This window comes from Onychostoma macrolepis, chromosome 17, assembly GCF_012432095.1.
Source record: "Onychostoma macrolepis isolate SWU-2019 chromosome 17, ASM1243209v1, whole genome shotgun sequence".
NCBI classification, from domain to species: domain Eukaryota; kingdom Metazoa; phylum Chordata; class Actinopteri; order Cypriniformes; family Cyprinidae; genus Onychostoma; species Onychostoma macrolepis.
This window is the reverse complement of record NC_081171.1, coordinates 17,140,360-17,168,029: the sequence shown is the minus strand read 5'-3', so window position 1 is coordinate 17,168,029 and position 27,670 is coordinate 17,140,360. Positions and strand designations below refer to the sequence as shown.

The window sequence follows — 27,670 nt, the reverse complement described above, 5'->3', positions numbered from 1 at the left end:
ATTCTTTATACAAGGTAACAAAATGAGACTTTTGCATTAAATTAATGAGAATTAATGGGAAATTAGGCTTTTTGTTAGAAAAATAATGACAAAAATCTAAATCTTAACCATCCTAAAATAGGCTTAATTTCCTTTATTGAAAATACACTCTTCACGATGCCATAGAACAGGGGTAGGCAACGTCAGTCCTGGAGTGCCGATGTCCTGCAGTGTGTCCTGAAAAAAACCTCACCTGCCTGTAGCCCTAGTAATTCTGAAGACCTTGTTTAGCTTGTTCAGGTGTGTTTGATTAGGGTTGGAGCTAAACTCTACAGGACACCGGCACTCCAGGACTGATGTTGCCTATCCCTGCCATAGAAGAAACTTTTTATCTAAATGGTTCCACAAAGAATCTTTAACATCTGAACTGTTCTTTGTGGCAAAAGAAGATTCTCCAGATTATAAAAAGGCAAGAAAGAGATGGTTCTTTAAAGAACCTCTGACTGAATGGGTCTTTGTGGAACCAAAAATGGTTCTTCTATGGCATCGCTGTGGAGAACCTTTTAAGCACCTTTATTTTAAAGAGTGTATAATCCCTGTATTTCCTTTGATTTTGGGACAATAATATGATAACATATGTTGGAGACAGAGATTCACCCCTAAATGCATCTCATACACTCTTCTCAACTTTCCAGGCTAATTACAAAGAAAAAGTAGGAGGGAGGCAGAGAGAGAGAGATCTGCTGGATTTTGAAGTGAGTTGAGAAGCTGGTCGGGGTGGACAGACAGGTAGGAGGCGAGCCAGCACGGGCAGCGAGCCTGCAACTCTGACATGTCCTGCTGTGGCTCAGCGGTGAACTAAGACAGCCCATCACTTCACTGTCAGCACTCTGACCCCCTCTCTCTCTCGCCGGCTCCCCCCGCACACAAGCCATTGGCTTTGAGTCCAAGTAGAAGGACCCCCCACCCTCCATGCCTGGACCCCCTCTCTTCTGTATGAGTGATGGCCTGAATGATGACTCTGACCCCAAACCCCGGACCGACCCAGAGTCTCACCACCAGCCTCACACAGTCATTCTCTCAAAGCCAGAAAGAATGAATGATAGCTCGGGTTCTTTAGAAAAAACTTCGGCCAGTTTTACAGCATACAGTCATGATTAATATCACAAGTAATTCGCAAACAAGACTTTTTTTGGTAAAAGAAGCTGCAAACTTAAAGTTTTTTTTTTTCCCTTTTTAACTTGTGAATTAAATTCAGAGTCTTCTGAAGCTAACAAATTATGTATGGCACCTATGGCGCAGGTTTGACATTTGGAAAAAAACAAACTTCAAATTGTTTTGAAAAGAGAAAATGATCAGATATTTTAAAGTAGCAATGTAATGGATTGGAAGTAGCAAGGAATCTTTTCTTCTAAATTGTGATGTACATCTGAGTGAAACGCATTATGTAGGGTGGGGACTTGGTTGTTTCCAATGGTCTGATTGGATGGAGGCAGATCTAAATGGGAGTCAAATAAAAGAAAATAAAAGAAAGAGTTATATGGACAATTTTTTAGAGAAGTCTAGCAAAAGTTATCAGAGAGAGGTCTTTAATAATTTTACTGGAAATATTCAGTTAAGACATTTTGATTAAAAATGATGAATGATCAGTTAAAAAAAAAAAATCTAATTAAAATCATATAAATAACGCATTTTTTTGTGGTCATGTTTTTAGAAAAACATATTTAGAACATTTTAAAACTGACCCACTTTGACATCCAATCTTAATTCAGTACTTAAAAAATTCTAATTATAAAAGAGGCATATTGTATATGCATGAATTGCATTTTTAATATCTACTGTAAAAAAAAATGTAAATCTATACATGTTGCTGAAGAAGTATAACTAAGAATCTAATGTATCCAAAAAAAAAAATGGAAAAATCACATTTCATATCTATTACACCCTTCTGGCCAGGGAAAAAGTTTTCCCAGAGACAGGAATATGAGGACAAGACTTTTTCATATTTTCCCTGTCTCTACTCATTAGCAAGCTTTTCCGCTCTTCTTCATTCTTTCCCTCCTCAGTGGCATATCCTCTCTCTTGCATATGGCTTCACTCTGTGAAGAGGACGTCCCGCCGTCAGCGTGCCTCATTCTCTTCGGTGTGTGTTGGCTGGGCTCCACGGCAGAGTTGAAGCCAAGACCTGTCTAGATAGCCCATCAAAAAGCACTCTATGTGAGCCCACATTCAGAGATCTGGTTCTTCTGTGAAGTTCTTCATTACTGTAACTCTCATTATTTCATTATCTAATAAATGAATGGCAAACTACATGTATTTACAAGTCATGCTATGATAGTATTGTGAAAAGGGAGAATAATGTCTTTGAAATGCTTTCAAAAATTGCACATCTAGTATGTCGTTTTTAGCTAGTATTTTGTTTTAACATCATCAGCTAATAATCTGAGTGAAAGCTTTTCCAAGAACCATCACAAAGGCCACCTCTTGAGCGAATCAGCTCTGGGATGTTCTCTAACGCCCAGATGTCCGGTAGCTATAAGCAGGGTGCTGCTTTCCCAACATGGGGTCAAACTTAGCGTTAAAACAGGGAGTAATCAGATCAGCCAACTAGGGCTTTTTCTAATCGCCCTGATGGAAAAGCGTGGTTTTCGGAGGCAGGAGTCAGCGGCAGGGTGAGTTATTGTGAAGTGATGGACTACCTCAGACCAGGAGCAATCAAAGAGATAGCCCTTGCATCTCCAAATTACTGCTGCCCGTGCCTCAGTTTCATCAACGGGGTGCTGGTGGCGATGCTGGCCAGGAGGCTCCGTACAGTTGTAGGCCCTCACACACACACACATACACACAATAGAACGAAGCACTCAGAATTATTTGTGGAAATGAAACCTCTGTAGCAGAAGACTGGATCAGTGCCTTCACCTTTTCCCACTCACTGAAATTAAATGACATTTATTTTCTGTGGCAACAATGCATGGAAAATGTTTCAAAACGACTGATTCTGGGAGCGATGCAATGAGGTGATTGATGGAAGTGATGTAAGAATCTGCGTGTGACATCTGTAAGTGCGTAAACTAATGGAGGAATTTCATTAGTCTCTTTTCCAGGATCAAAATCGTTGCTGTTAAAGAATTCTTTCATCAACAGTGCTGATATTGAGTGCAAAAAGCAATTGTGCGTAATACAAATAGCATGTAATTATGCTAAGAGGACGAGATGTTTTTACTCTGAATGTGGCACAGAATGTTTTCTTCACCTCATCTCACCTTCGCACTTTCTGAACCAGACAAACAAATGATGCATGATTGGATATTTAATTTCATTTATTTATTGATTCTGTCAGTTTTCCATTCGGCTATCTCATACAATATTACCAGCGTTGGAGTACAGTCGTCCAAACTTGTCAAAGACGTGGCAGGTAGTGAAGACGGTCTTGAAGGGCTGAAATGATAAGAACATTGATTGGATGTCAGCAGTTTCAAAAACTGTTTTACACTCAGCAGAGATGGTGCAATTATTAATAGTTTTTCCATTTAGCACAGACACACACACACACACACACACACACACACACACACACACAAACAAACAAACAAACAAAAATACACATGCTTCCACCAAAGGAAAATGTTATTGCTCAGAGTTCTCAGTTATGTCGAAGTATCAACTAAAATGTCTCTTTAAAACCTTTAAGAATAACTTTTCGGGTCAGTAATATTTTATTTATTTAAACAACGTTGTTTGCACCGCGCTCTTCCGTTACTTGATCTTTTTATTTTGGTGCGTCAATCTGTTAAGTTACTTAGTATAAGAAATTATGATCCGCACTCACGAGAACAGTGTTCTTTTTTCGTTTTATTTAACATTCATCACTGATGGGGAAAATCCTCTTTTGCACACTGAGGACGGCTTTGAGCCGAAGCGTTTGTGTCTTTTCCCCATCAGTGATGAATGTTAAATAAAACGAAAAAAGAACACTGTTCTCGTGAGTGCGGATCATAATTTCTTAAACTATTTATTTATTTAAAGAAATTAATAATTTTATTCAGTAAGGATGCATTAAATTGTTCAAAAGTGACAGAAAGACAAATGTCACAAAGACTTATATTTTAAATAAATGCTACTCTTTTAAGTGTTCTTTTCCTCAAATAATCCTGAAGAAGAATCACCATTTCATTACATTTACATTTAGTCATGTAGCAGACGCTTTTATCCAAAGCGACTTACAAATGAGGACAATGGAAGCAATCAAAATCAACAAAAGAGCAATGATATGCAAGTGCTATAACAAGTCTCAGTTAGCTTAACGCAGTACACATAGCAAGGTTTTTTTTTTTTATTATATAATAAATAAAAAGAAAACAGATCGTATAGAAAAAGAATACAGCAAGCTAGTGTTAGTTTTTTTTTTATTTTTTATAAAGAAAACAAGCAGTTAGTAAATGAATGAATAGAGTGCAAGTCTAAAAGGGGGAAGGTGCTGTTTTTCTTTTAAGAATAGAATTAGAATAGAGAGTGCTAGAGTTAGAGGGTCAAGTAAAGATGGAAGAGATGTGTTTTTAGCCGATTCTTGAAGATGGCTAAGGACTCATGGCAGGTCATTCCACCAGGAGGGAACATTTAATTTAAAAGTCTGTGAAAGTGATTTTGTGCCTCTTTGAGATCACACAATAAAGCGACGTTCATTTGCAGGACGCAAGCTTCTAGAGGGCACACAAGTCTGAAGTAATGAATTTAGGTAAAGGGGTGCAGAGATTTTCCACAAAAATATTAAGGATCAGAAACATTTTTAACACTGATAATAATAAATATTTCTTGAACACCGAATCAGCATATTTTAATTTATTTGATTTCTGAAGGAGACACCGAAGATTGGAGTAACGGCTGCTGAAAATTCAGCTTTGCCATCACAGAAATACATTACATTTTTAAATATATTAAAATAATTAATATAATAAAAATAGAAAATGTTATTTTACATAGCAATAATATTCAATAATATTACTTTTTCTTTTTTTTTTTTTTTTTTACTGTTTTTATGCAGACTTCTTTCAAAAACTTTCAAAAATCTCACTGACCCCAAACTTTTGAAATGACAGTGCAAAAAAATAAAAAAATAAAAAAGATGCATGAGAATTGAATAAAAAATGTGGTTTATTAGCAAAAAGAATAGGACAGTTTGATGGGAATAATTTGAGTTCATATTGAAATCAGAATTTTGATGACAGATTATTTTTTGCAAATCTGAGAACAATTTGAGACATAATGGAGATCTATTCTGAAATTCTAGAGCAGAGATGTCAGATCAGGAGAAAAATATGTTTAAGTTTAAAGGGATAGTTCACCCAAAAATGAAAATTCTGTCATCATTTACTCACCCTCAAGTAGTTCCAAACCTGTATGAATTTCTTTGTTCTGCTGAACACAAAGGAAGATATTTTGAAGAAAGTTTGTAACCAGGCTGTTTTGGGGCATCATTGACTTCCATAGTTGGAAAAAAAAAAAAAAAATACTATGGAAGCCAATGGAGCCTCAGAACTGCTCTGTTTCCCACATTCTTCAGAACATCTTTCTTTGTGTTGAGCAGAACAATGACATTCATACAGGTTTGGAACTACTTGAGGGTGAGTAAATGATGACAGAATTTTCATTTTTAGGTGAACTATCCCTTTAAGTCTCCGATTGTTCTCAATTTGATCTTCTTGCTGTCTAAGAAAAAAGTGAGATATTAAAAAGATCCCATATGTGATTTTTCCTTCTTATAGATAAGATTTTAAATTTGAGCTTTTTGCAAAAGTCATGGCCTGGCGAGTAGCACTCATGCTCTAATGATGCAAATATGTGAGTAAATTGCATGCAAATAATCCATCCATCCAATTTCCAAACTACTTGTCCAATGTAGGGTCTGGACGGATGGCCAGTACATCACAGCCATGCTAATAATTTCATTTCCAAAGAGGGCTACAACAAACGATTGTTTTGATAATCGATTAATCTAATGATTATTAGAACGATTAATCGACTAATTGTCGATTATTTCACTCGTTAATCTGTAGACTTTGATTGATTATTCAGCTTTTGCAATTAGTTGAAATATTAAGTTATACATATTCTAACACAAATAAAGGTCACTTCAGCTTTAGAAAAGCATATTATGTAATTACAATTATTATAAAATTAATTGGTAACACTTTACAATAAGGTTCATTAGTTAACATTAGTTAACATGAACTAAGAATGAACAATACGTCTACAGCATTTATTAATCTTAGTTAATGTTAATTTCAGCATTTACTAATGCATTTATAAAAATCACAAGTTGTGTTTTTTAACATTGGTAAATACACTGTGAACTAACATGAATAAAAAATTAACAACTGCATTTTTATTAACCAACATTAACACATAAATGTAATAAATGTATTGTTCATTGTCCATTCATGTTAATTAATACATTAACTAATGTTAACAAATGATACCTTATTGTAAGGTGTTACCAATTCATTATACAATAAGATGTATTTGGCATACAAAATGAGATGACAGACAGAGAGACTCTCTCACCATTTAATTAGCTACATGAAAAAGTAACTAACATCTCCTTTTGTAAGTCATAAGGATAAGAAACAAAATAAAGGTAAGTGATAAGACGTTTTGGATAAACTATTTTATTCACAACATATTTAAAAAAAAAAAAAAAACCTTATAGGGTTATGATAACCAAAACAGTCCTGAGCTAGATCAAGCTTCGATCTCTGTAAACCAACTGGTGGGACCAAGTCATTGTTTTGCAAGTCACAAGTAAGTCTTGAGTCTTTGCATTCAAGTCTCGAGTCAAGTCCTGAGTCAAGACGGGCAAGTCCAAGTCGAGTTGCAAGTCCTCAACTTTAAGTTTCAAGTCCCAAACAAGTCATTAGTGCTATTTGCCCAAACGAGTGTCTATGTATAAATTACTACAGTAAATTTAAAGTCATTAATACTGTTGTCTAGTAAGTATAATTATAAATATATAATAATTAGTGGTTTCATTGAGTAATGAATCATTGTTTGTAAACAAATATAGGCTTAAGTGAATGAATAATTTATTTTAAGTCCACTTTCATTTGTTAATGATTCAGTGGTTTTAATGAATCAATTGAGTCAAATATTTAATAACTTGCTAATATGTCGACGCTGATTTATCGCCACCGTAGGTCTACAAAAACATACAAAACATTTAAGGCAGGCTACTTCAAGTCCTAAACTGATACGTTGATGTAGAACGTTAATTACTAGGCAAAGAGATACATGAAATGAGGCGGAAAAGTAAATAACAATAGTTATAATATATATAAGTGTTAAATAAAAATAAGAAACCATCAGTGAATGGGTTTAAAAGACGGATTGGATGATGTGTTTTCTTCAACAAATATTGATATTAATTATTCAAATTCCATGCTGTCATGGAGACGAGCAAATGGTTATAATGATGGTGCTGCACTATCTTTGTTATTCTTCATTCAAAATAAAATGTTAATATTTTAATAATTCTAGGAGTTGAGTTAATATGTCGAGTTTATGAGTTATATGTCGACCTAAGTAGCCTAAACCGAACATGTCTGGCACCACACTGTTTACAACTGTGGCTAGTTATTCAGATACACAAATATAGCCTATGTAAGTAAATGTATTTTGTGTTTTAAACAAGTTCATAATGATCACAGTTGATGGTTTAGGCTATTGCTGTTTCAATAGGCCTATGCATCGGCATTTCTTCTTCTTCATCTTATAAGTGGTTTATAGTGATTATGTGTATTCTAAATGTCTAAAACATTAAATATTCTAAACATTATGTGGATGAATACACTAACAAGTGCTCACTTAAGAGAGTCCCACTCTGGCTCAGTGCCAAAAACTACGCTAATCATAGTGTGATCATACGTGTTACCAGCCTAAATTGATAATTGATTTTTAAATTTTTTTTTGAGAAGGTAACACCATACATGTCTACACCGGATGCGCTGCGCTACAACAGCTAAAGTCTGTCTACACTGGATGCGACAAAGCGACCATTAAAAATAATTTGAATTTTGTGTCAGCACTAGAGGGTGACATGGGAGTGGATTTTCAAACCTCTCCCGTCCCACTACCACAAAAAAAAAAAAAAAAAAAATCCCGTCCCGTCCCAATCCCACGAAAAAACTAGGGGAAAATCCCGTCTCGCGTCCAGTGTAGACACAGTGTAAAGACTTGCCGAGTCACAGGGCTCAAGTCCAAGTCAAGTCTCGAGTCATTGTTGTCAAAGTCTAAGTCGAGTCGCAAGTCTTCTTTGATTACGTCGAGTCAAGTCCTGAAATTTGGGACTCGAGTCTGAGTCAAGTCTTGAGTCATGCGACTCGAGTCCACAACTCTGAAACTTAGTGTGTCTATTATAAAGTTTTACAGTATATTTCCACTTAGATCTAAGATTAGGAGTTAAATGGTGTTTAAAATGACTACACGCAGAAAGAAAGACTATCGTTCTCTCTCTGCTCCCTACCCTCGATCCCTGGATGACCACGCTAACCTCACACTAGCTGCTGTGACTAGCATTGGCTCTTCATCACTGCTATAATACATTCTCCCAGTCAGCCAGTTAATGATGAATACATGAGCCACAACAAATCCTGCCCTCTTTTTTTGCAGCACTGCACAAAATATCTGCGTCAGATATTTTTAGTTGGACTGGATTCAGCTCTTGCTAGTGGCCTAGTTGCTGCAGCAGCTACACAGGCTGTCTTAAAGCGTCTCTCCAAGCACGCTGGCTCTCAGTGACCCCCCCTAGAGGCTGACCTGGTCTAAAACACGCCACCATCATCTCCACAACTGTTTAATATAAGAGCCTGTGAGGAGCGTTGCTGCGTTGAAATGGAAATAACGGGCTGGAGTAAGAATGGGAAGAGGAAAGGGAGGTTGGGAGAAAGGCGATTTAATTATATATTTCGTTTTTTAAGACTAAAAAAAGCCGAAGTTGAGCAAGGACAAACTAATGTCATAGACTGGGGCGCTGACTGTTTCCCTCTGGCAGGCATGCATGTGATCCCTCTGTCAGTCAGCGTACGCCACCATGACAATCATCTGTGTGTCTTGGCCTCGGGAAACGCTGCAGCTAGCTGTCCTTGTAAACAGCACCCGCACTAACTCTTAACAACTGCACAAGAAACGTAAAAGGACACCGTCTTCAAAGTGGAAAATAGATTCATTCACAATGTTCGTTTTATGAAAAAAAAAATCACATTTAAAAAAATATTTGATTATTGCAAATACTTTGATTGTTGTTTCATAACAAGGCTTAGTTGTAGACGCATGAATAATGACTGATGCCAGTCGGTGTAGATTGCTACAGTATGTATCAGTTGAACTACGACTGGTTTAAGGTTAATACAGGGGGATGAGAGATTAGTTGAGTTCGCAATCTTACAGTGGCAAAGGCCAGAGGAAGGAGCAAATACATAAAAATGAAGAAGAGGTGGTATTCAGAGATAGACTGTGAATGACAGAACTCATGGACAGAGGTGAAATTGGGGCAGCAGAAACATTCCAGAAACACTCATTTGTACTGACATATACTGACAAATAAGCTGATTACATAAAAAAGATCATATTCTAATTAAGATCGTCAAATGTTTTGATTGTTCGATTGTCTTATGTACTGTTATATCCTGCAAAATTATAAATATATTAAAATGTATAGTATATATTGACTTATATTTAAGTTTATTTATTTATTTATTTTATTATTATTTGTGATTTTTGTGTGTGTGTTCTTTTACGCCAAATTATTTTACTGATACATATTATATTCCACAATTTTATTTATAAATTAATGAATAAATGAATAATAATGATTGAAAGCTGCAAAATTAAATAAAAATCATATATTATATATTGACTTATTTAAGCTATAACAATTGATTATTTATTAATTTATTTTATTATTATTTATTTGTGATTTAAAAAATCCAGAATATGTATGTAGGCTATGTGTTCTTTTGTCAAATTATTTATTAATACATATATAAATTCTACAATTTTATATGAATTTTATTTATAAATGAATTACTGATTGAATAATAATGAATGAATTGATGAATGAATGCTGCAAAATTAAAAATATTTTATATTTACTTATATTTAAGCTATAACAATTTATTATTTATTAATTTATTTTATTATTATTTATTATTTGTGGGGTTTTGATAAAGGATATGTGTGTGTGTTCTTTTAATTCAAATAATTTTATTAATACATATTATATTATTTTTATAATTTTATATTAATTTTATGTATAAATGAATGAATAAATGAATAATAATGAATTAATCATAATGAATGAAATGATAAATGAATCAATGAATTAACAACAACAATAAAAAAAATTATGTTATATATATAAAATATTTCTTCTGTCTACAATTGAATGTTTCAGAATTCTAGCATATGTTCATAACTGACTATAACAAATGCCCTTAATTAGAGTCAGCCAGACACATTTCTAAAGTGCCCTCAGTCCTTTTGAATGTATAAAATGAATCTCTCCTCTAGCTGATGTTCTTATTTGTCACGTCAACCTGTTCTCTTAAAATAGCCGTAGCCCATGTTCTTTGTTATCTTTCACCTCAGAGTGTGTTTCATTTAACAGCTACATAGCAGTGGAACAACAGAAGACTTCAGGTAAGCACTCAGGGCACTTAGACACTTTTTAGCCCATCGAACCCATATTTTAACCAAACATTTGTTGCCTCTCCCTCCAATATTACCCAATAAAAACAGACAAGGGATAAAAAAAATATGAGATTGATTTATTTGCTCCAATGTTCTTCAGAATGAAGCTTTTCTATTTTTTTCCCCCTCACAACTGAAACCAATTAGCACAGCTAGCACTTGTAGTGCAGAAGGTAGGTCAGCCCAGAGTAATAAAAAAGTATTGACTTTTCTCTGACTGTAAGCAGGCTGAAAGGGGTGCCGCGGCCTTGTCGTACATGAAAAGAGCTCCATTAATTTCACTTATTTCAAGAAGGGCCCCTGTCAAGTCCTAATGCGTCCAATGCACTTTTCGCATTCATACACGCTGACATCTTAGCTGGGCCTCAGCCGAAATGAGTTTACATTATTTTAGCTAGTGAGAAGTTGACGGCGTAATTCCCACTGCACAGCTCTATACAGGCCGGTAGGGAAATGGCAGAGGACTCTTTCATACGTGGCTACTCCTGGCTCACTCTAAAGGGAACTGAACGTAGCCTTTGCGCTTTTGACTGCTCAAATGCACATTAAAGTATTTGTTGTTGTTTGTGGACTGACAATATTTTTAGTAACATGTGAAATGCAATTTGATATTAATGTGTTAGATTTTGCAGAAATAAAAAAAAATTGTTGCACTAAGATTTTATATTTTAAAGAGCTTATGTTCCCAAAAGCACATTTGATATGCACATACACTAAAAATGGTCTCCAAAAACATCAATCAAAAACTTAATCAGTCTAAGGTAAAACAGAAGCTCTTTATGCTATATTGTAATCAGCCCAATTTGACATGGCGGTGCATAATTATATCACCTTAATCAAATGCTTGATGAAATGTGCATTTCATAAACCTAACATAGTTTTTTTTTTTTTTTTTACGCTGAAAAAGTATTTTTAGCTTTAAAAAAATTAAATGTAAAAAAGCCACATGCACTACAAAAAAAAAAAAAAAAAAAAGATTGGCAATGACATTAATTGCAATTCGTTTTAATTATGGTGGTGGGATGAAAAAAAGAAACATTAAAAATAGATTTATGACTGATAGCTTAATATGGTTTTAGGCAATAAGCAACAATTTTACGCAAATATTTATCAGTGAGGAAAAAAAATTTATTTGAATATTCCTGTCATAGCAAAGCTGAATTTTCAGCAGCCAATACTTCAGTTTTCAGTGTCAAATGATCTTTCAGAAATATTACAAAATATTAAATATTAAGTATTAACTTCTTTCAAATATATTTTATTGGGTTTCACTTCAAAATATTGCAGAGGGGGATGTAAGGACTATCTAATTATTTGAAGGCATGCAAACAATTTTTCAGTAAACAAACATTTTATTTTGTGGATAATCACTCTTATCTAAATCCTTAATTTACTTTCTTGCACTCTTCAGAATGCTGTAGATTTGAAAATTAAGTCATTGAAAATCATAAACTTGATATAATCAAGTTATTTCAGGTGACATGACCCTAATATGGCTCTCAATCAGACAACACACACGAACACACACAGGCAATTTCAGCAAGATTAACTGGCAATACCAGAATGATGCAGTTTTCACACAATTACGTAATGTTGTGTGGCTAAAGTAATCCTTCTGTCTCAATTGAAGAGACCTAGTGCATGGCATCTAAATGAGATTTCTGTTGAACTGCAACAAGTCTCATGTAAAACAAATCCCTGTCCTTGGATGCTAACGTACAGTAACTCTGATTTCATTAATTCATTCACACTGTGAAGAGAAAAATTATTTCAATTCATGCTATGCAAAAACTTCAATAGCTTTCAAGTAGCTGCATGAGCCACAGCACAGATGAAATTCAGAAGGGTCTGTTTTCATTGTAAAAATGACTGAGGTACCAGTTCATATTTGTGTACCACACATAGAAGAAAGCACAGATGAAGGAAACGGTGTAAAAGAGCTGTGGGTCAGAAAAGTACATGGTACTGTGGAGTCATTTTATTAGCGCTTTTCTCACTCCGCCCTACAATACAATGTTTATTTGCATTGTGCTTTCTCTAAAATTAAAGTATGGACGTATTATGCTTGAACGAAGGTGCTGATTTCTGCTACTGGATTCATTTGTGACCCTGGACCACAAAACCAGTCTTAAGATTCCAGATTTTCAAATAGTTGTCTCTCTGCCAAATATTGTCCTATCCTAACAAACCATGCATCAATGGAAAGCTTATTTATTCAGCTTTCAGATGATGTATAAATCTCAATTTTGGAAAATTGACACTTAAGACTGGTTTTGTGGTCCAGGGTCACATTTAGATGCAAAATAAAATAAACCGAGAAACAAAAGTAAAAATAATTATTTCAAAATATGAAATCATTGCAATGCATATGTCTTTAAAATACACTTTTAAAAAGATCACAATAGATGTATGTCTCAAAAGATGAATAGATATCTTATATCTCACAATATAATTTTATGTCTCATAATGTGTCTTTATATTTCACAATTTTCGCAAATGAAGTCATATTATATATTATATGTTTGCCGTTTAAAAGTTTCGTGTTGGTAACTTAAGTCACCCGTGATTGACATTGTTAAATTATCTTTGCTGCTGAAGGATGATATTAATTTTCTTAATGTTTAAGGCAAAGGCCATTTCAAATCGATCGCGATGCATTATATTTATTTACTATTTATATAAATGACAATAAAAAAGGAAACGCTGACATAATAGAAGAAGGTGTAAAGTTAATTGATACATATGTAAGAAAAAAGTGAGAGACATGTCAGGCGAATTGTTTATTACGTGGCAAATGAAGGGGCCGAGGGATTTTATATCCCTATAAAATGGATATAGTGAATCACCCAGAGGCTCCTGGTCACTAATGTAGTCCGGTCTGGAATATGAGCATATGTGTGTGTGCGTAATAGAAACACTCACATGCCATTTCCTATCCTGGAGTCAAAGCAGGTTGTCCTACTTTTATATCACTTATTTATTGCTCATTATGAATATCATTCGCATTTAAACACACCTCATATATCACACATATCATGGTGATGCATTATTCTGCCAGTGATTAACAAGAGCAGCAACTAACAAAGCATCATTTTAGGCTAAATATTCCAGTTGCCTACAACAATAATTAAAAAAAATTCTGCTCCAGTTGTGCTTAGAGGCAATATTCGGCGGGGGGACAATGGAGATGGGGGTCTAGCAGAGGGAGTTTGGAAAAGCAATTACTGAAGCAACATTAAAATAGAAGAGAGAGAAAATAAATGTAGGCCCAGGCTGTGTGCTGGTATTCTGGCACTAAGATATATCAGTTTGAAAACATGATTGATGAAAGTCTAATGCAAGACGATGGAGAGGCTTTTGCACCGAGGCAATGCACTTTATTAGCCACCATAATTAGCCCTGGTGGTTCAATTTGTTAGAATCGGTAGTGATGATGCAAAAATCAGAACGCAGGGCGGGCTAGTCAGCGGCCGGCATACAGCCTGATGAAGGGTCATCCTTGTCAAGGGGCTATTAACTTATGCACTAATTACAGAGGAGAGGGAAAAGCGTGGACCCCGTGCCTCTCTGTCTGTCTGCATCACTTCTGATCCACAACTGGGCTGACAACACACCGCTGTGGACCGTCACTTCATATCTGAAACAGCTCAAATCACTGTAATGCTGCCTTCCACTGATTCCATTTAAGGGTGTTTCTTCAATTACGAGAACTTGTGGACATATAGAAATTAAACTCTCTTAAACACACTTTTGATACTGACTGGTGTATTTAATTGGTTTACTAACAATATCCAACAGTGTGTATGTTGTACATGCACCACAGAAAATAACTGTTATTTTTTTTCCCTGAACCATCTTAAATAAATGTCATTTCCATCTCGAATCGCTCTTCAATTTTGAGGTGGGAATGACAGTTTTAAGCATTTTTGGAATAAAGTACCTCACTGCCTTAAATAGCTAGCAATTTAAGTTTCCTAAATACAATTAAATAGTATTTCATATTTTTTTGTATAACTCTGAAATCATGCAAAATAAAAATAATCTGCTCACAAGTGATATTAACAGATTTTCTTTTTGTCTTATATTTAATCGAAAGCATTCTCTTTACAGACACCAAACTGGAAATGACAACTAAGGGACAGTCAATTTTTTTTTAACTGATCAATTCAAGGGAAAAAGTGGCTTCACATAATAAAAAATGTAAATATTTTGTTTATTTCACACTTTTTAGATTATCTTTAAAAATTGTATAGAATTTTTGCATATATGTTTGTATTTTAAGATTAAATACATATAAATACCCGTTAGTTTTGTGCAGCTTTAAATGGAAGAGGAAAAACGACAAAAGGACAGACAATGCAGATTTAATGTTTAGATTTAACGTTTACATCCATAACAGTTAAGTTCACTTTGTTCAGGAAAACTTTTGTTTCTAATGGACTTCAGTCTTTAAAGAAAAAAAATAGGACCTCAAAAGAGCTCTATAAAAAGGACCTAGATTCAAATATCAGAGGCAAAGTTCATTAGTTATGTATCTGAGCATGTCTGAAGCCACTGTAATCCTTCCTGCATCACTTCCTTTTATCTCCACAATTGAGATAAATCACCAAGCACTGCTTTCAGGTTAAGACATGTTAATCTGGGAAATAACACATCTCAAGGTGTGGGTCCTATGAGGGGTGGGATGAACAAATGAACGGAGAAGAAAGGAAAAAGAGAATGGCTATAATTAAATCAGAGATGCACTTGGAAATTACCATATCCATCATTATCTTCATGTGAGTCAATGCAAAGGAAAAAAGTGAGGGGCTTAGGAGATTTATTAAAAAAAAAAAGGATTGCGTGCAACGTATTTCTCATTGGTAACCGTCAAAGGTAGGCAAACGTGGAACATTTATCAAGCCACAGACAAATGACACTGGGTTACTAGTTAGACAGTGTAATAAGTGCCATCTAATTTCCTCTTTAGAATCAATTTATATTTCAAAGCTTGGGATCGTCATCAAGGGACAAAGCTTGTGAGAAATTAGAGATGTGAAAAATTTTCTTTTTCACATAACGTATCTAACATGCCTAGCACAAAATACCTTTTTCAGGCATTTTCCACATTACATTTTCATATAGAAAAATATATGAAAATAAGAAATGTTTTACTTATTTTTTTACATATCTATTTAATTTTGTATTATTTTATTATTAGCTTTTATTATTCTTTACGGATCTATTTACCTCAGATAGACCTACAATAAAATGTAAAAAAATGTTATAACATAAAAAAGCTTCATAATTAAAATATATAAGGTACACAAAGGCAGGGAGTATTTTGTTTTATAAGACAGAGATACATATTCTAACTGCAGTTTGCATAAATCTAATATCCGAATCAAACCCATCGAGAGTGAGAACGTGTGTAATTCTCACGGGAACATCAGTGCCTCTGGCGCCTGGGTCTCTGTGTGACCCGGGTTAAATGGAGGGCATCTTTTGGAGTACATTACTCTCTTAGAAGTCTAATGCATTTTGATTAATCAAAAACAGCTCTGCAGTCGCACTCTTCAGAGAAGGATGTAAATAAATATATAAGCAAACAAAATAATTAGACAAGCAAAACGTACCCTGCACCCCCCAGTGATAGAGGAATGGATGGGCTCCTTGATGATGAGGTGGGAGAGAATGAGCGAGTTCTTCCAGATAACTCATCCAAATAGTGTTGAGGGGAAAGAATAATCCATTCAAAGCAGAAATGCTGTGCGTACGTTGCATGAGCTAGCTGCATTAATTACAGACACTGAGGCAGCTTTGCTAAGGGTTAATGAGCCTGGCATGTGCTAACAGATCAAACGCAAGAATGCCATGAACAAAACTGTAGTTGGTTACTGCTCCATGCCTGTTCATACGAAACCTCAAGTGTAAAAAAAGTAATGGGGACTTTATTTCTTGAAATTGTGAGTTTATATCTCAGTAATATGAAAACAAGTATATTTTTTAAAAATCACAGTAAATATATGTATCAAAATATGAACTGATGTAATCTTTCACAATATGATTTTATATTTCACAACAGGAAGGTATATTTCTTATGCATTTATCATGCAAAAGTTTGTGGTCTGTAAGATTTTATTTATTTATTTGTATTTAAACAAAGTCTCGTATTATTAAGGTGCATTTATTTGATTATTTGAATATTGTGACATATAATTATTTTTTTTTAATTACTGTGTTCTATTTTAATATATTTAAAAATGTCATTTATTCCTGAATTTTCAGTAGACAGTATTTTCTCCAATATTCAGTGTCACGGGAAATATATATTCTAATATGCTGATTTGGTGCTCAAAAAAACATTCATTATTATTATCAGTGTTGAAAAGGGTTCTGCTGTTTAATCATTTTCTGGAAACCATGATACTTTTTTTGTCTTCCCAGGATTCTTTGATGAATAGAAAGAACAGCATCAAAAGTACAGCATTTATTTGGAATAGAAGTCTTTAAGTAACATCATAAATGTCTTTCCTTTCAATTTAATGCATCGTTGCATTATTAATATATATAAAAAATTGTATTGACCCCAAACTTTTGAACAGTTTGAACAGTAGCGTATGTAATACTGTGGTAAAGCTCTTCTGGGTAGGGAATCACCCCTGAGGCTGAGGGTTTGCCTCATGTTTAGCTATGGATCAGTGATAATCCTTAATATGATGTCCTCTGCCACATCAATTATGTTGATCATAGGCACGCTCGTTATGCTGAGTCTTCATTACTGTCAGACGGTGTGAGCACAAGCCTCAGACCTTCACAGTATAAATCAAGACACACTGGGCTACTTTCCAAAAGAATCAGAGAGAAGCACGCACCACGTCTTTTAACTTGTGACGTATTACGGAATGGCATAGATATGGTGAAGCTAGACCAAGAACTTTGAGTGTCTGATATATTCAGGGAATGACCTGATGAATTCTGTTCCCTCTCAAAAAAAAAAAAAGTCCAAAATTTTATGCCATACAGATAACAATTAAAACGCAGAGCGGAACCGAGCTGCCACATCTAGTATCAACCAAGCATACATGAGCAGTGTCAGCAGTAGGGGCTCTCTTATTTATTTCATTCCGGAGGAGGTATTTCCGGGCAATTGCGCTGGATGCAGAGGGTAGTGCCTGCTGGTAAGAGCCAATAAAGAACTCTCATCCATGAACGGCCTTCAGCAGAGACACAGTCAATTACCTAATGTGAGGACTTTGAGGGGGGAGAAAGCCTTTTCTCCTCATTTACTTGTGGGTATTTATTAAATTGCTGTCAAATTTGACAAATTTGCGACGCTCAACATGGAGATGTTTTTGGTGGGGGTGCGTGGGTTTAGAATGAACACCGGTCCCCCTCCCACTACCATCACAGATCCCATATCCCGCTTCCCGAATCATGCCAGCACACAGAATGTGTTTTGGCAGTTCTACATGTGCATGCTAGCGAAACGTGTACCTTTTTCCCCTTGAGGTACTCCTTGTGTTCCTCTCGGAAGTGCTTGGTCCCATATGCCACCTGCTCAAAGGGGGTGGAGGTGTGTATCATGCCCTCGTACCCCTTATTTTGGCTTGTGTTTGAAAATGGAAGAAAACTGTGTGAAAAGAAAACAGAAATAGGAATTAAGATACGCTTCACAAGCTAAATTACAATGAATTTTGAAAAAACACACTACTGTGTGGGTCAGCAAGATTTTTTTGTATGAAAGAAGTCTCTTGTTCTCACAAAGGCCACATTTATTTGAGCAAAAATACAGTAAAATCAGTAATATTGTGAAATATTATTGCAATTTCAAATAACTGTTTTCGATTTTAATACATTTTAAAATGTAATTTATTCCTGTGATGGCAAAGCTGAATTAATATCACGTCACATGATCTTTCAGAAATCATTCTAGTATGCTGAGTTGCTGCTGATTTGAAACAATTCTTTTTATCATCACACTGTAAAAAAAACTAAAAAAACTAAGAAGAAACAGTTATTTCAAAGAAAAAACATCCAATTTGAAATGCAATGCAGGGAATTCTGGGAACATAAAATTAAGTGAATGTAAATTAAATTTTACATTCTTTTTCACTTCCAAAAACGTTTTTTCACCGTAAAATTGTCCGAAATGTCTATTACAGTTTTTTCACCGTATATATTAGGGGAACTTAATAAACTTAATAAACCATTTAACAGGTTTTTACTGTTTTTTAGCGTTAAAATCACGGTAATTATTTACAGTGCACAGTAGAAAATGGTTGTGATGTTTAATATTTATGTGGAAACTGTGATACATTTCTTTCAGGGCTTTTTGATGAATAAAAAATTCAAAAGAACAGCATTTATTTAAAATTAGAAATCTTTTGGGTTACACTTTATTTTAAGGTCCGATTCTCACTATTAACAAACCATTAACTATGATTTTTGCCTCAATAAACTCCTAATTTGCCGCTTATTAATAGTTGGTAATGTAGTTGTTAGATTTAGGTATTGGGTAGGATTAGGGATGTAGAATATGGTCATGCAGAATATGTGCTTTATAAGTACTAATAAAAAAGGCAATATTTGAATAAACTGCATGCTAATAAGCAAAGTTAATAGTGAGAATTGGTCCCTATTCTAAAGTGTTACCATCTTTTGTAATATTAGTTATGTTTTGATAAATTTAATGTGACTATGCTGGATAAAAGTATTAATTTCTTTCAAAAAAACAAAAACAAAAAAAACATTTACTGACCCCAAACTTTTGAATGGTAAGATATATGAATAACAAAATGGACATTTCCAACATTAGTTCTACTAGCCTTAATGCATAAAAAAGTAGAGCATAATCTCAGTGTCGGCCCAATTACTGGCCTCTGGTCTTGGCTAACGCGCCTGCTAAGAGTTAATGCTCTGCTATTTTCACAACACAGCACATATTACTTATACATCACCACGTCGCCTCATCCCTCCCTCACAGGCACTTTTCATTCTAGTCCAGATCATTTCCAAACCCAAATCGCTTCTTAATCGTTGTGATGTCTTGTGGTTGTTTCTGCACATGCTGCGTGTTTGCTGGGCACACGTTCAGTGCAAATAGCGGTTACTTAGGAAAAATGCCAGATGTTAATTACAGTGAGGTTGATTTTGTAAATTGTACCCAAGACACTTTGCCTGGAGGAAGATTTATCCAGTGCGGTACAAGAGGTGTCTGCGTGAGGCTGGGTAAACGTCCACTGGGCATTGGCTTGGCTTGTCACAAAACAAACAAACAACCAACAACCTTGGCACTTTCTGTGAACACAATCTGCAAAAAACAATTTTTATTCCCAATGCTTGTTGTGTCCGTTCCCTTTTTTGATGATGAAACCAGAAGTACAGGTGAAGCCCTGTCCTCTTTAATGAAATCAAAACAGACAAATATGGAAAATGTAACCATAATCGCTTCGCCTGGAAAAGCAAAAGTTGCACAAATACGGTGCTAAACTGGCACATATTCAGAGTAAATAAAACAAAAAACAGATGGGATCGTTAGATCAAAGACTTTGTCTCATATTTCTGCATTGATACTCTCTGAAACATCTGTTTAGGAAAAGATAATAATACTGGCTGAGCCAACTGAAGTGAAACTTTCTGGCAGAACTGGAGTTTGTTTGACACTCTCTTTAGTCATTTCCTTAAAGAACCATCCTGAACAAGATCATTATTTATTAGAGGGCCTCTCCTGTCACATAAGTACCACATAAGCAATAATGCTTGGTAAAGCTTTGATGGCGCAAGGCAAAAAAGGGGGTGACATCAAACACCGCGCTGGCCCTTTAAATAATGGCCCAATCTCCCACAGACATCCTTATCCACTAGAGACACCAGCCTCCCTACAAGACAGATTACAGTGCAACCCATGCTAATGTGCACATGGGACGGACATCACAGAGCAAAAATTAATGTGGCCCCAATGTCCCAGAATACACAACGCTTCTGCTGCTTGCCGGCTGTTTCACTTACTGCTTTCATTGCCACTGAATTGCATTTTAATAGGGTAGTTTTTATTCATTGAAAGCCATTAAGGAAAGTTTGACTTCTCGCAGGGGATCTTTTGGCAGTGCAGACCAATGCCCAGTGACAACACCCTAGGAGGCCACCAAAACAGGAAAAGGGGGAGTGTTTGAGGAAGTAGAGAGAAAGAACAGAGAAGAGGCAGAGAGAGAGAAAAAGAGAAATATGTAGAGACGCAAGTATTCAGTTTTGTAAGCCAACCTGCTGGGTAACATTGGTTTTAAATAGAACAGAATTAAAGACTAATTAATAATAATAATAATAATAATAATAATAATAAAATGATAAATAAAAGAAAAGCTTATATAAATCATTCCTTAGATATTATAAACCTTTTATTTTATTTACTAATTTATTTTAAATAAATCATTCATTTTAATTGTTTGTGCAACCTAATTTAGTCTAGTTGATTCTCTGATATTAACTAATATTTCTGACTTTAATAAAACAAGTTTATTTAGTGTATTTATTATATGAAACATATTACTAGTGTACCTGACAAAATATTTTATAATGTAGTTCTCAATGTAAAAAAAAAAAATTATATATATATATATATATATATATATATATATATATATATATATATATATATATTTTTTTTTTTTTTTTTTTTTTTATCAATAAACACTTTACAGTCCAAGTACTTATTCCTTGTCAAACTATAAGCCAACTAGTTTAGTTCACTATGGAGCTGTTTGTTTTTCTAAATAATGGTAATCCATCTAGCATTATCTGCATTGGAGGCTGAGGAGACATCACTAGGACTGAAATTAAGCTGGTGGTGAAAAAAAAAAAAAAAATTGAGTAGCAACATTTCGGTAGCTCTTTGAAACATTCCGGAGGAAATTAGCAGGAAACGATAGTGGGATCCTGGATCAAAAAGACTCTAATCATGCTTCGCCATGCCCTGCAGACACCACATGTATAATACGATTTACACAGTAACCACCTCTCCTATTACAGCCTGTTTGGGGTATTCTGTGTTAATGGGGTTAGCTAATTTACTGTTTAAAGTTGGAGCAAGAAGAAAAAAAAAATTAAACATGATTAAAAAACACTGCACATTGAGCTTGTAATTAAAATAAAACGGAAGGGTTTTAAAACAGAGATGCCACTGTTCAAGTAACGTTGTGAAAAATGCTATTATGATAATCCACTGCAATAATTATATAGCAGAGAAGACAGCTAATAATGTCTCTGCAATGATGAAATGAAACAGTGTAGGGCTATTAATAGCCATAAAAGCTGTATTTTTGGCCAGAGTTGCTGTTGTTTGTTAACTTATTTAGCAACTAACCCCACTTGAGATTTTACCATCTGCTCCTAACTTTGAGAAAATAAAGTGTGTTACACTTGATGTGTAATTAATGTGCATCTAGACAATGTCATATATATATATATAGAGACCAAGCACTCAACAATTTACACCATTATGCTTCGAAACATAATTCTACATTCATGTAACATCTATAGTGGCCTCAAAATGTATTCGGGCAGTTAATGATAATGCAGTGTAAATGTACTGTACAGATAAGACAAGCTGTACAGTGGCTCCAGAAAGTATTTGGACACTTATCTAGTGCCATTCATACATTTTTGAATTTGCCTTAAAGGAATATTTAATGAAAATTCTGTCATTATTTACTCACCTTCATGTTTTTCCAAACCTGTATGACTTTCTTTTTTCTGCGGAACACAAAACATGATAATTTGAAGAATGTTTCAACAGTTTTTATTCAAATAATGAAAGTCGGTGTTGTTTAGGACACCACTGACTTTCATTGTAAAAAAACAAAAAAAACTTTCACTTATCTTTTGTGTTCTGCAGAAGAAAAAAGAAAGACATCCAGGATTTAAATGACATGAGGGTGAGTAAATGATGACTGAATTTTAATTTTTCCCTTTAAGTCCCACTTAAAAATGTATGAATGCCATAACATACGTGTCCAAAACCTTTTTGGATCATACTAAGATCTTGTACAGTGAATTTACACTTCATTATTAAGTACTGCTACAGAATATGTTCCATTGATTATATTCAGCTCCAAATCAATACATACATGCATTTCACACAATCTCTAGTGCAGGGATGTGTATATGCAAGCACTTGTGTGTGTGTAACTTACGTCTGGTCGATGACGCGAGTCCTCCACTCCTGCCGTTTGAGCTCCTCTCTGGCCTCCTCCAGGGCAGTGATGGATGTGGCCACGCGCAAGCTTGGCTCCAGGGGCCGCTGCCGCTGCTGCTGCACCACCAGAGCTGGGCGAAAGGGCCCCTGACAGGTACGGGGGATAAGGTAAATGTTTTATTGCCCAGACCCGCCTGCCTCGTTATTGATGAGGCCCCTGTGGACGGCCAGCTGGACCCTCGAAAGCCCCAGTCTTTTCATCTAAGACATTAACACACCTGACCAGTGCTGATAATGATACCTTGACCATATAGTGAAGGCCCTGAAGAGGCAGAGGCAGTAGAGACTTCAAGTAAATGCACTAGAATTCACTATCAAATCTACATGCCAATATAGAATAGCCATTTAAATAATTGTCTTTTTTAACTTGAGGCAATATTTTAAATTTCCCCTCTGTAATTTATTTTCAGGAACATTTTTACTCTTATGAAGGCATTTCTGTGTGCTGTTTATTAATGTCAAAAACTTCATTCAAATCAATCATTAAACTGATTTGCCAAAAAAAAAAAAATCTCAGTCTGGACAATTATGGCTGTTATTTGTGAAATTAAATTAACATCAAATACAAAAATCGGTGTACATAATGCATATATTATTCCACAATAATAAAAAATAACTGATTGATCTTAATGTTTTCAATAGCTTAACATCACATTACATTTCTGAAGTTTAGGCTCGCACATGCTCTATAAATAAAGTCTGACTTGACTTCTTATCCACAACCACTAAAGTACCACCTTTACATTATACCTTGGATTTAAATGGAAATACCTTGGCATATGAATGTGGTAATCAAACAATACCATGGTACTTGTCCAAAATGAATGGCATTACCATGTTATACCATTCCTTTTAGACAGATACCATGGTAATGTACCACAAGCCTCAGTTATTTTGAAAATAAATACCCAACACGTTGACACACAAGCGTTCAGATGTGTTTAGTTGCCCAAATAGAAAGTTTTCCTTTTGAACTGGTGCAAACACACTTGCGGCACGGCTCCACATGCATAACTTATTGTTTTGGTTACTCTTAGTTTAAATGTGACCTTCAAACATTGCTGCTTTTAATTCATGCTGGCGCAACATTCTCTGCCCTTGATACTATCAAGACCAGATCAGCACCTGGCACTGACCAATCCCCTTACTTCCCCTAACAATACACATAATCAATCTATCACTCGCAGATGCTTATCACACAGGGAGAGATGCTCCACCTCAGACCACAAATAATTGGGAGAGAGAGAGAGAGAGATGGCATGAGGGAAGGGGAGGAGAGAGAAAGAGGGTGGGTGCTTATTCTGGGGTCTTTGTAAGGGCAAAATGTAGATAAATAATGCATCTTCATCTATTGCACATTGTGTGAAAGATGTGGCAGTTTTTTTTTTAATGAATTCCCACTAACTGGGCCCAGCTGGAGTGAAAAGCCAGCCCAGGGAGAAGAGCTCGGGCTCTAATAAAAAGAAATGACTCACGCTTCATTTCTGCTCACTTATGTTTTACATTAATAGAAACCAATAATAAGAACCAGTTACCATAAAAGTCATGGACCGTAAATAACACAAATGGCAAATACGTATCATCAAATCTCCCTCACAGCTGGACAAGATGACATGCTAGATTTGGAAGTACTTAAAGATATTCTTTATCGGGGCACCTTTACATGTTGCGGTATTCCCTTGCTGAGAGTCCCTTAATGGGATCCATGGAATAAAGGGGCTTGGGTTGACAGGCGTGCTTATCACCGGTTATCTGGCTGTCCAAATGCTTTGGTGGTATCCAGGCGAGAAGGGAGGCACGTTTAATGATATTATTCCATTTTTACAGCAAGTTTTTCAAAATGATCTCACGGTGGCAATAAATCCTGGCTTTAATCATAGTTATCGCAAAATCTCTTTTGTTAATTGTCACCACACTCTGTCATCTTTTTGAGGCCATTTCTTTGGTAGAGTCTTGAGGGACGTCAACAAATGCTTTGAATTGATAAAATATCCCAGTAAAGGGTGCTGAGATATTTGTTATGAATATAAATGAAGATTTTAGTGCGAGTTGGCTAAAAGACAAATAAACGTTCCTATAACAACTTCAACGTCAGATTTTTGCCTGAATTTGAGAACAATGTTTCACCCAAAATAAAAATTATGCCATTATTTACTGACCCATGTTGATCTAAATCCATATGACTAAGAATGTTTTTGTAGAATGTCCTTACGATAATAAGGCATTGGAGCTATCAAGCTTCAAACAAGACAAAAAAGTGCCATGAAAGTATCATAACTTTTATGATACAACTTGTACGGCCCGCTCTTATGAAGTCATGAGAATTGAGCTTGAGAATCAGTTAAAGTGCCCCTTTTATGGATTTTTTGATCCATTTCATCATGCAAAGTTTTACATCTGAAAGTGCACCATGTGTAAAGTTATTGTCTCTCAAAACAAAGAGTCGACGATGAATCATTGAAACAAGTCATTTTTAAAACGAATCCCAAGCCGTTTCATGCTGACGTCAACATGAAACATTAGCATACTGCGGCCCACTTGTTGGTCTTTTCGCGTTGGTTTGAATGAAAATGCAAATTCATTCTTTGCCGCTTTTAGTACGGTAAAAATAGAGGTTTCCCAGGTAAGGCTGTACACAAAGCAGCACTGCGCTCACAAATGCTGCTTTATCAGGCATAACAGGCATGATGAAATGAAAATGAGACCAATCGGACCAATCACCGCAGATTAGCGTCACGCAAAGGAGGGGTTTGAAAAAATGAATCGTTGAGCGAATCGTTTGGGAGTCGTTGAGCAAGTAAGTTAAAAATAAAATGCATAGTGTATTATAAGACAATGAAAGTGTTTTTTGACCTTGCATGCATGTCAACCTGTTGTTAGGGACTCCCAAAACCAAAATATGAACCTTTCATTACCCATAATAGGGGCACTTTAAGTCTGATTCATGAACAAATCATTCAGTTTTGTAAACTGGATCAACTAATATATTGAAGAGATCTGACTCATAAAAACCATTTGTTCATGAATAAGACATCGCTACTCATTAAAACAACAAGGACAGCTAGAACAGAAGTCAAGATTTTCAGCGAATCACAACAATTTTATTGTATGACTTTAGAAGTCTTGAAATAAAGCACACAAGCCATATTGATTGCTTTTTTGATGATTTTTCATCTCTTTTGAAGCTTGAGAGTACTCTCGTGTTCCACTAAAGAAAGAGCGTTATACATTTTTGAAACAAGATCAGGATCAGTAAATGAACACAATTTAATTATTTTGCATTAACTATTCCTTTAAGGGCAATGTCTCACCTGTGGCTTTTTGTGAATGGGTGGTAGACGCTCCCGGTTTGGCATCAGGTTAAAGAGTTCAGGGGTTATATTAGGGGTCTTCCTCTCTTTAGGAGCCGATTGCACTAGAAGCGGCTTCACTTTTCTCAGTCTCTGCTCCATCTCATCAGGTTCTGCTCTGAACGGTGAATTGAAAACACCTGGACACTAAGATAAGCACACAAACACAACAATCCACCAGTTTGGATAAGCAAGGTGAACAAAACAATGTTATGCTTCTGTTGGCATAATGAAGAGAAAGTCTGTTTCTCTAAATGACTGCCCTTAAACCTTGCAGAGCAAACTTCCAAACACATCCTCATGCCCTCTTTAATAACTCATTTGCTAGCAATGGACTGGTAACAGCTTCCATTGTACCTCTCATCATAGGTATCCATGCAAAGCCTACAGCAAAACACATTTAGCTTTCAGGAAAAGGAACCCACTTTATTCGGTCGACCACAGCAAAACAATTATACTTGTCACCTCCCCTGAATGGACACACATCCATCACTCTGGCATGTGTCATGTCTGCTGGCGTAAATGTCTGCTAGCTAACTATGAGCTGTCTGATTTTACCGTAGCACTTCGGTGGTTCTTGGTTTGGCCTGAGGAATAAGAGCTAGAATAATTAGTCTCTAATCAGACGATTCCTCATATGTGCTTAATTAGCAGCAGGAGCTTTTTAAGCTTTATTACTATATATGTTAATAACTTTTACAGGTAATATGCTCCTGCACCCGTTTGGATAGTGTAGCTTTGGGTGTCACATGGTGGGGGGTACACCACAAACTCCCAACTTGCCTCGGACTTACAGGAAAAGAGCAATGATGTTGACCCTCGTACCGAGGAACTACATCTATGTCAGCGCAGCCACTTTTGTCCAGCGGAATTTTCTCTGGTTAACGATGAACCATGGGAGACCCATCCATTTCACAGAGACAAGGTCAGACTGTGGGAACATAAGTTGCCCAGCGTAGAGACAGAGAGAGAGTGAGAATGCGAAAAGCAGGGAGGGGGAAAGAGAGAGAGAGTGAGAAAACTCGGAAGAGAGTTAAACCTTTCCTGCACTGAAAAGCACTTAAGTCTGAGTTTGAGTTTTGTGGTTTAAATGATTGTTCTCCTTTGGATGTATTGTCAGTCATGAATAATGTGCGAGTTTGGGGTCAGTAATATTTTTTAATTGATCAAAAGTGACATTTTAAGACTTTTAAAAATGGTTAAAAATTCATAAATTCTGTTCATGAACCTTCTATTTATTAAAGAACCCTGAAAAAAAATTATCACGATTTCCACAAATATATTAAGCAGAACAACTGCATTCAAAATTGATGATATTAATAAATGTTTTTTAAGCACCAAGCACCAGCATATTAAAATGGTGTTTTAA

At 35.5% G+C, this 27,670-nt stretch overlaps 1 protein-coding gene across 1 annotated transcript in view; it reads right to left on the bottom strand.

The window, feature by feature from the left end:
* Positions 1 to 1,787: 1,787 nt before the first annotated feature.
* spata17 (spermatogenesis associated 17) overlaps positions 1,788 to 27,670 on the bottom strand; it is a 36,863-nt gene continuing 10,980 nt past the window's right edge. The window contains exons 7-12 of the mRNA XM_058750471.1: positions 26,263 to 26,448; positions 22,890 to 23,038; positions 18,196 to 18,331; positions 3,351 to 3,417; positions 2,679 to 2,802; positions 1,788 to 2,168 (exon numbers count right to left, since the gene is read on the bottom strand). Of these exons, the coding sequence (XP_058606454.1) occupies positions 2,723 to 2,802; positions 3,351 to 3,417; positions 18,196 to 18,331; positions 22,890 to 23,038; positions 26,263 to 26,448 (618 nt within the window). The 3' untranslated portion in view covers positions 1,788 to 2,168; positions 2,679 to 2,722. The remainder of the gene's footprint in view (positions 2,169 to 2,678; positions 2,803 to 3,350; positions 3,418 to 18,195; positions 18,332 to 22,889; positions 23,039 to 26,262; positions 26,449 to 27,670) is intronic.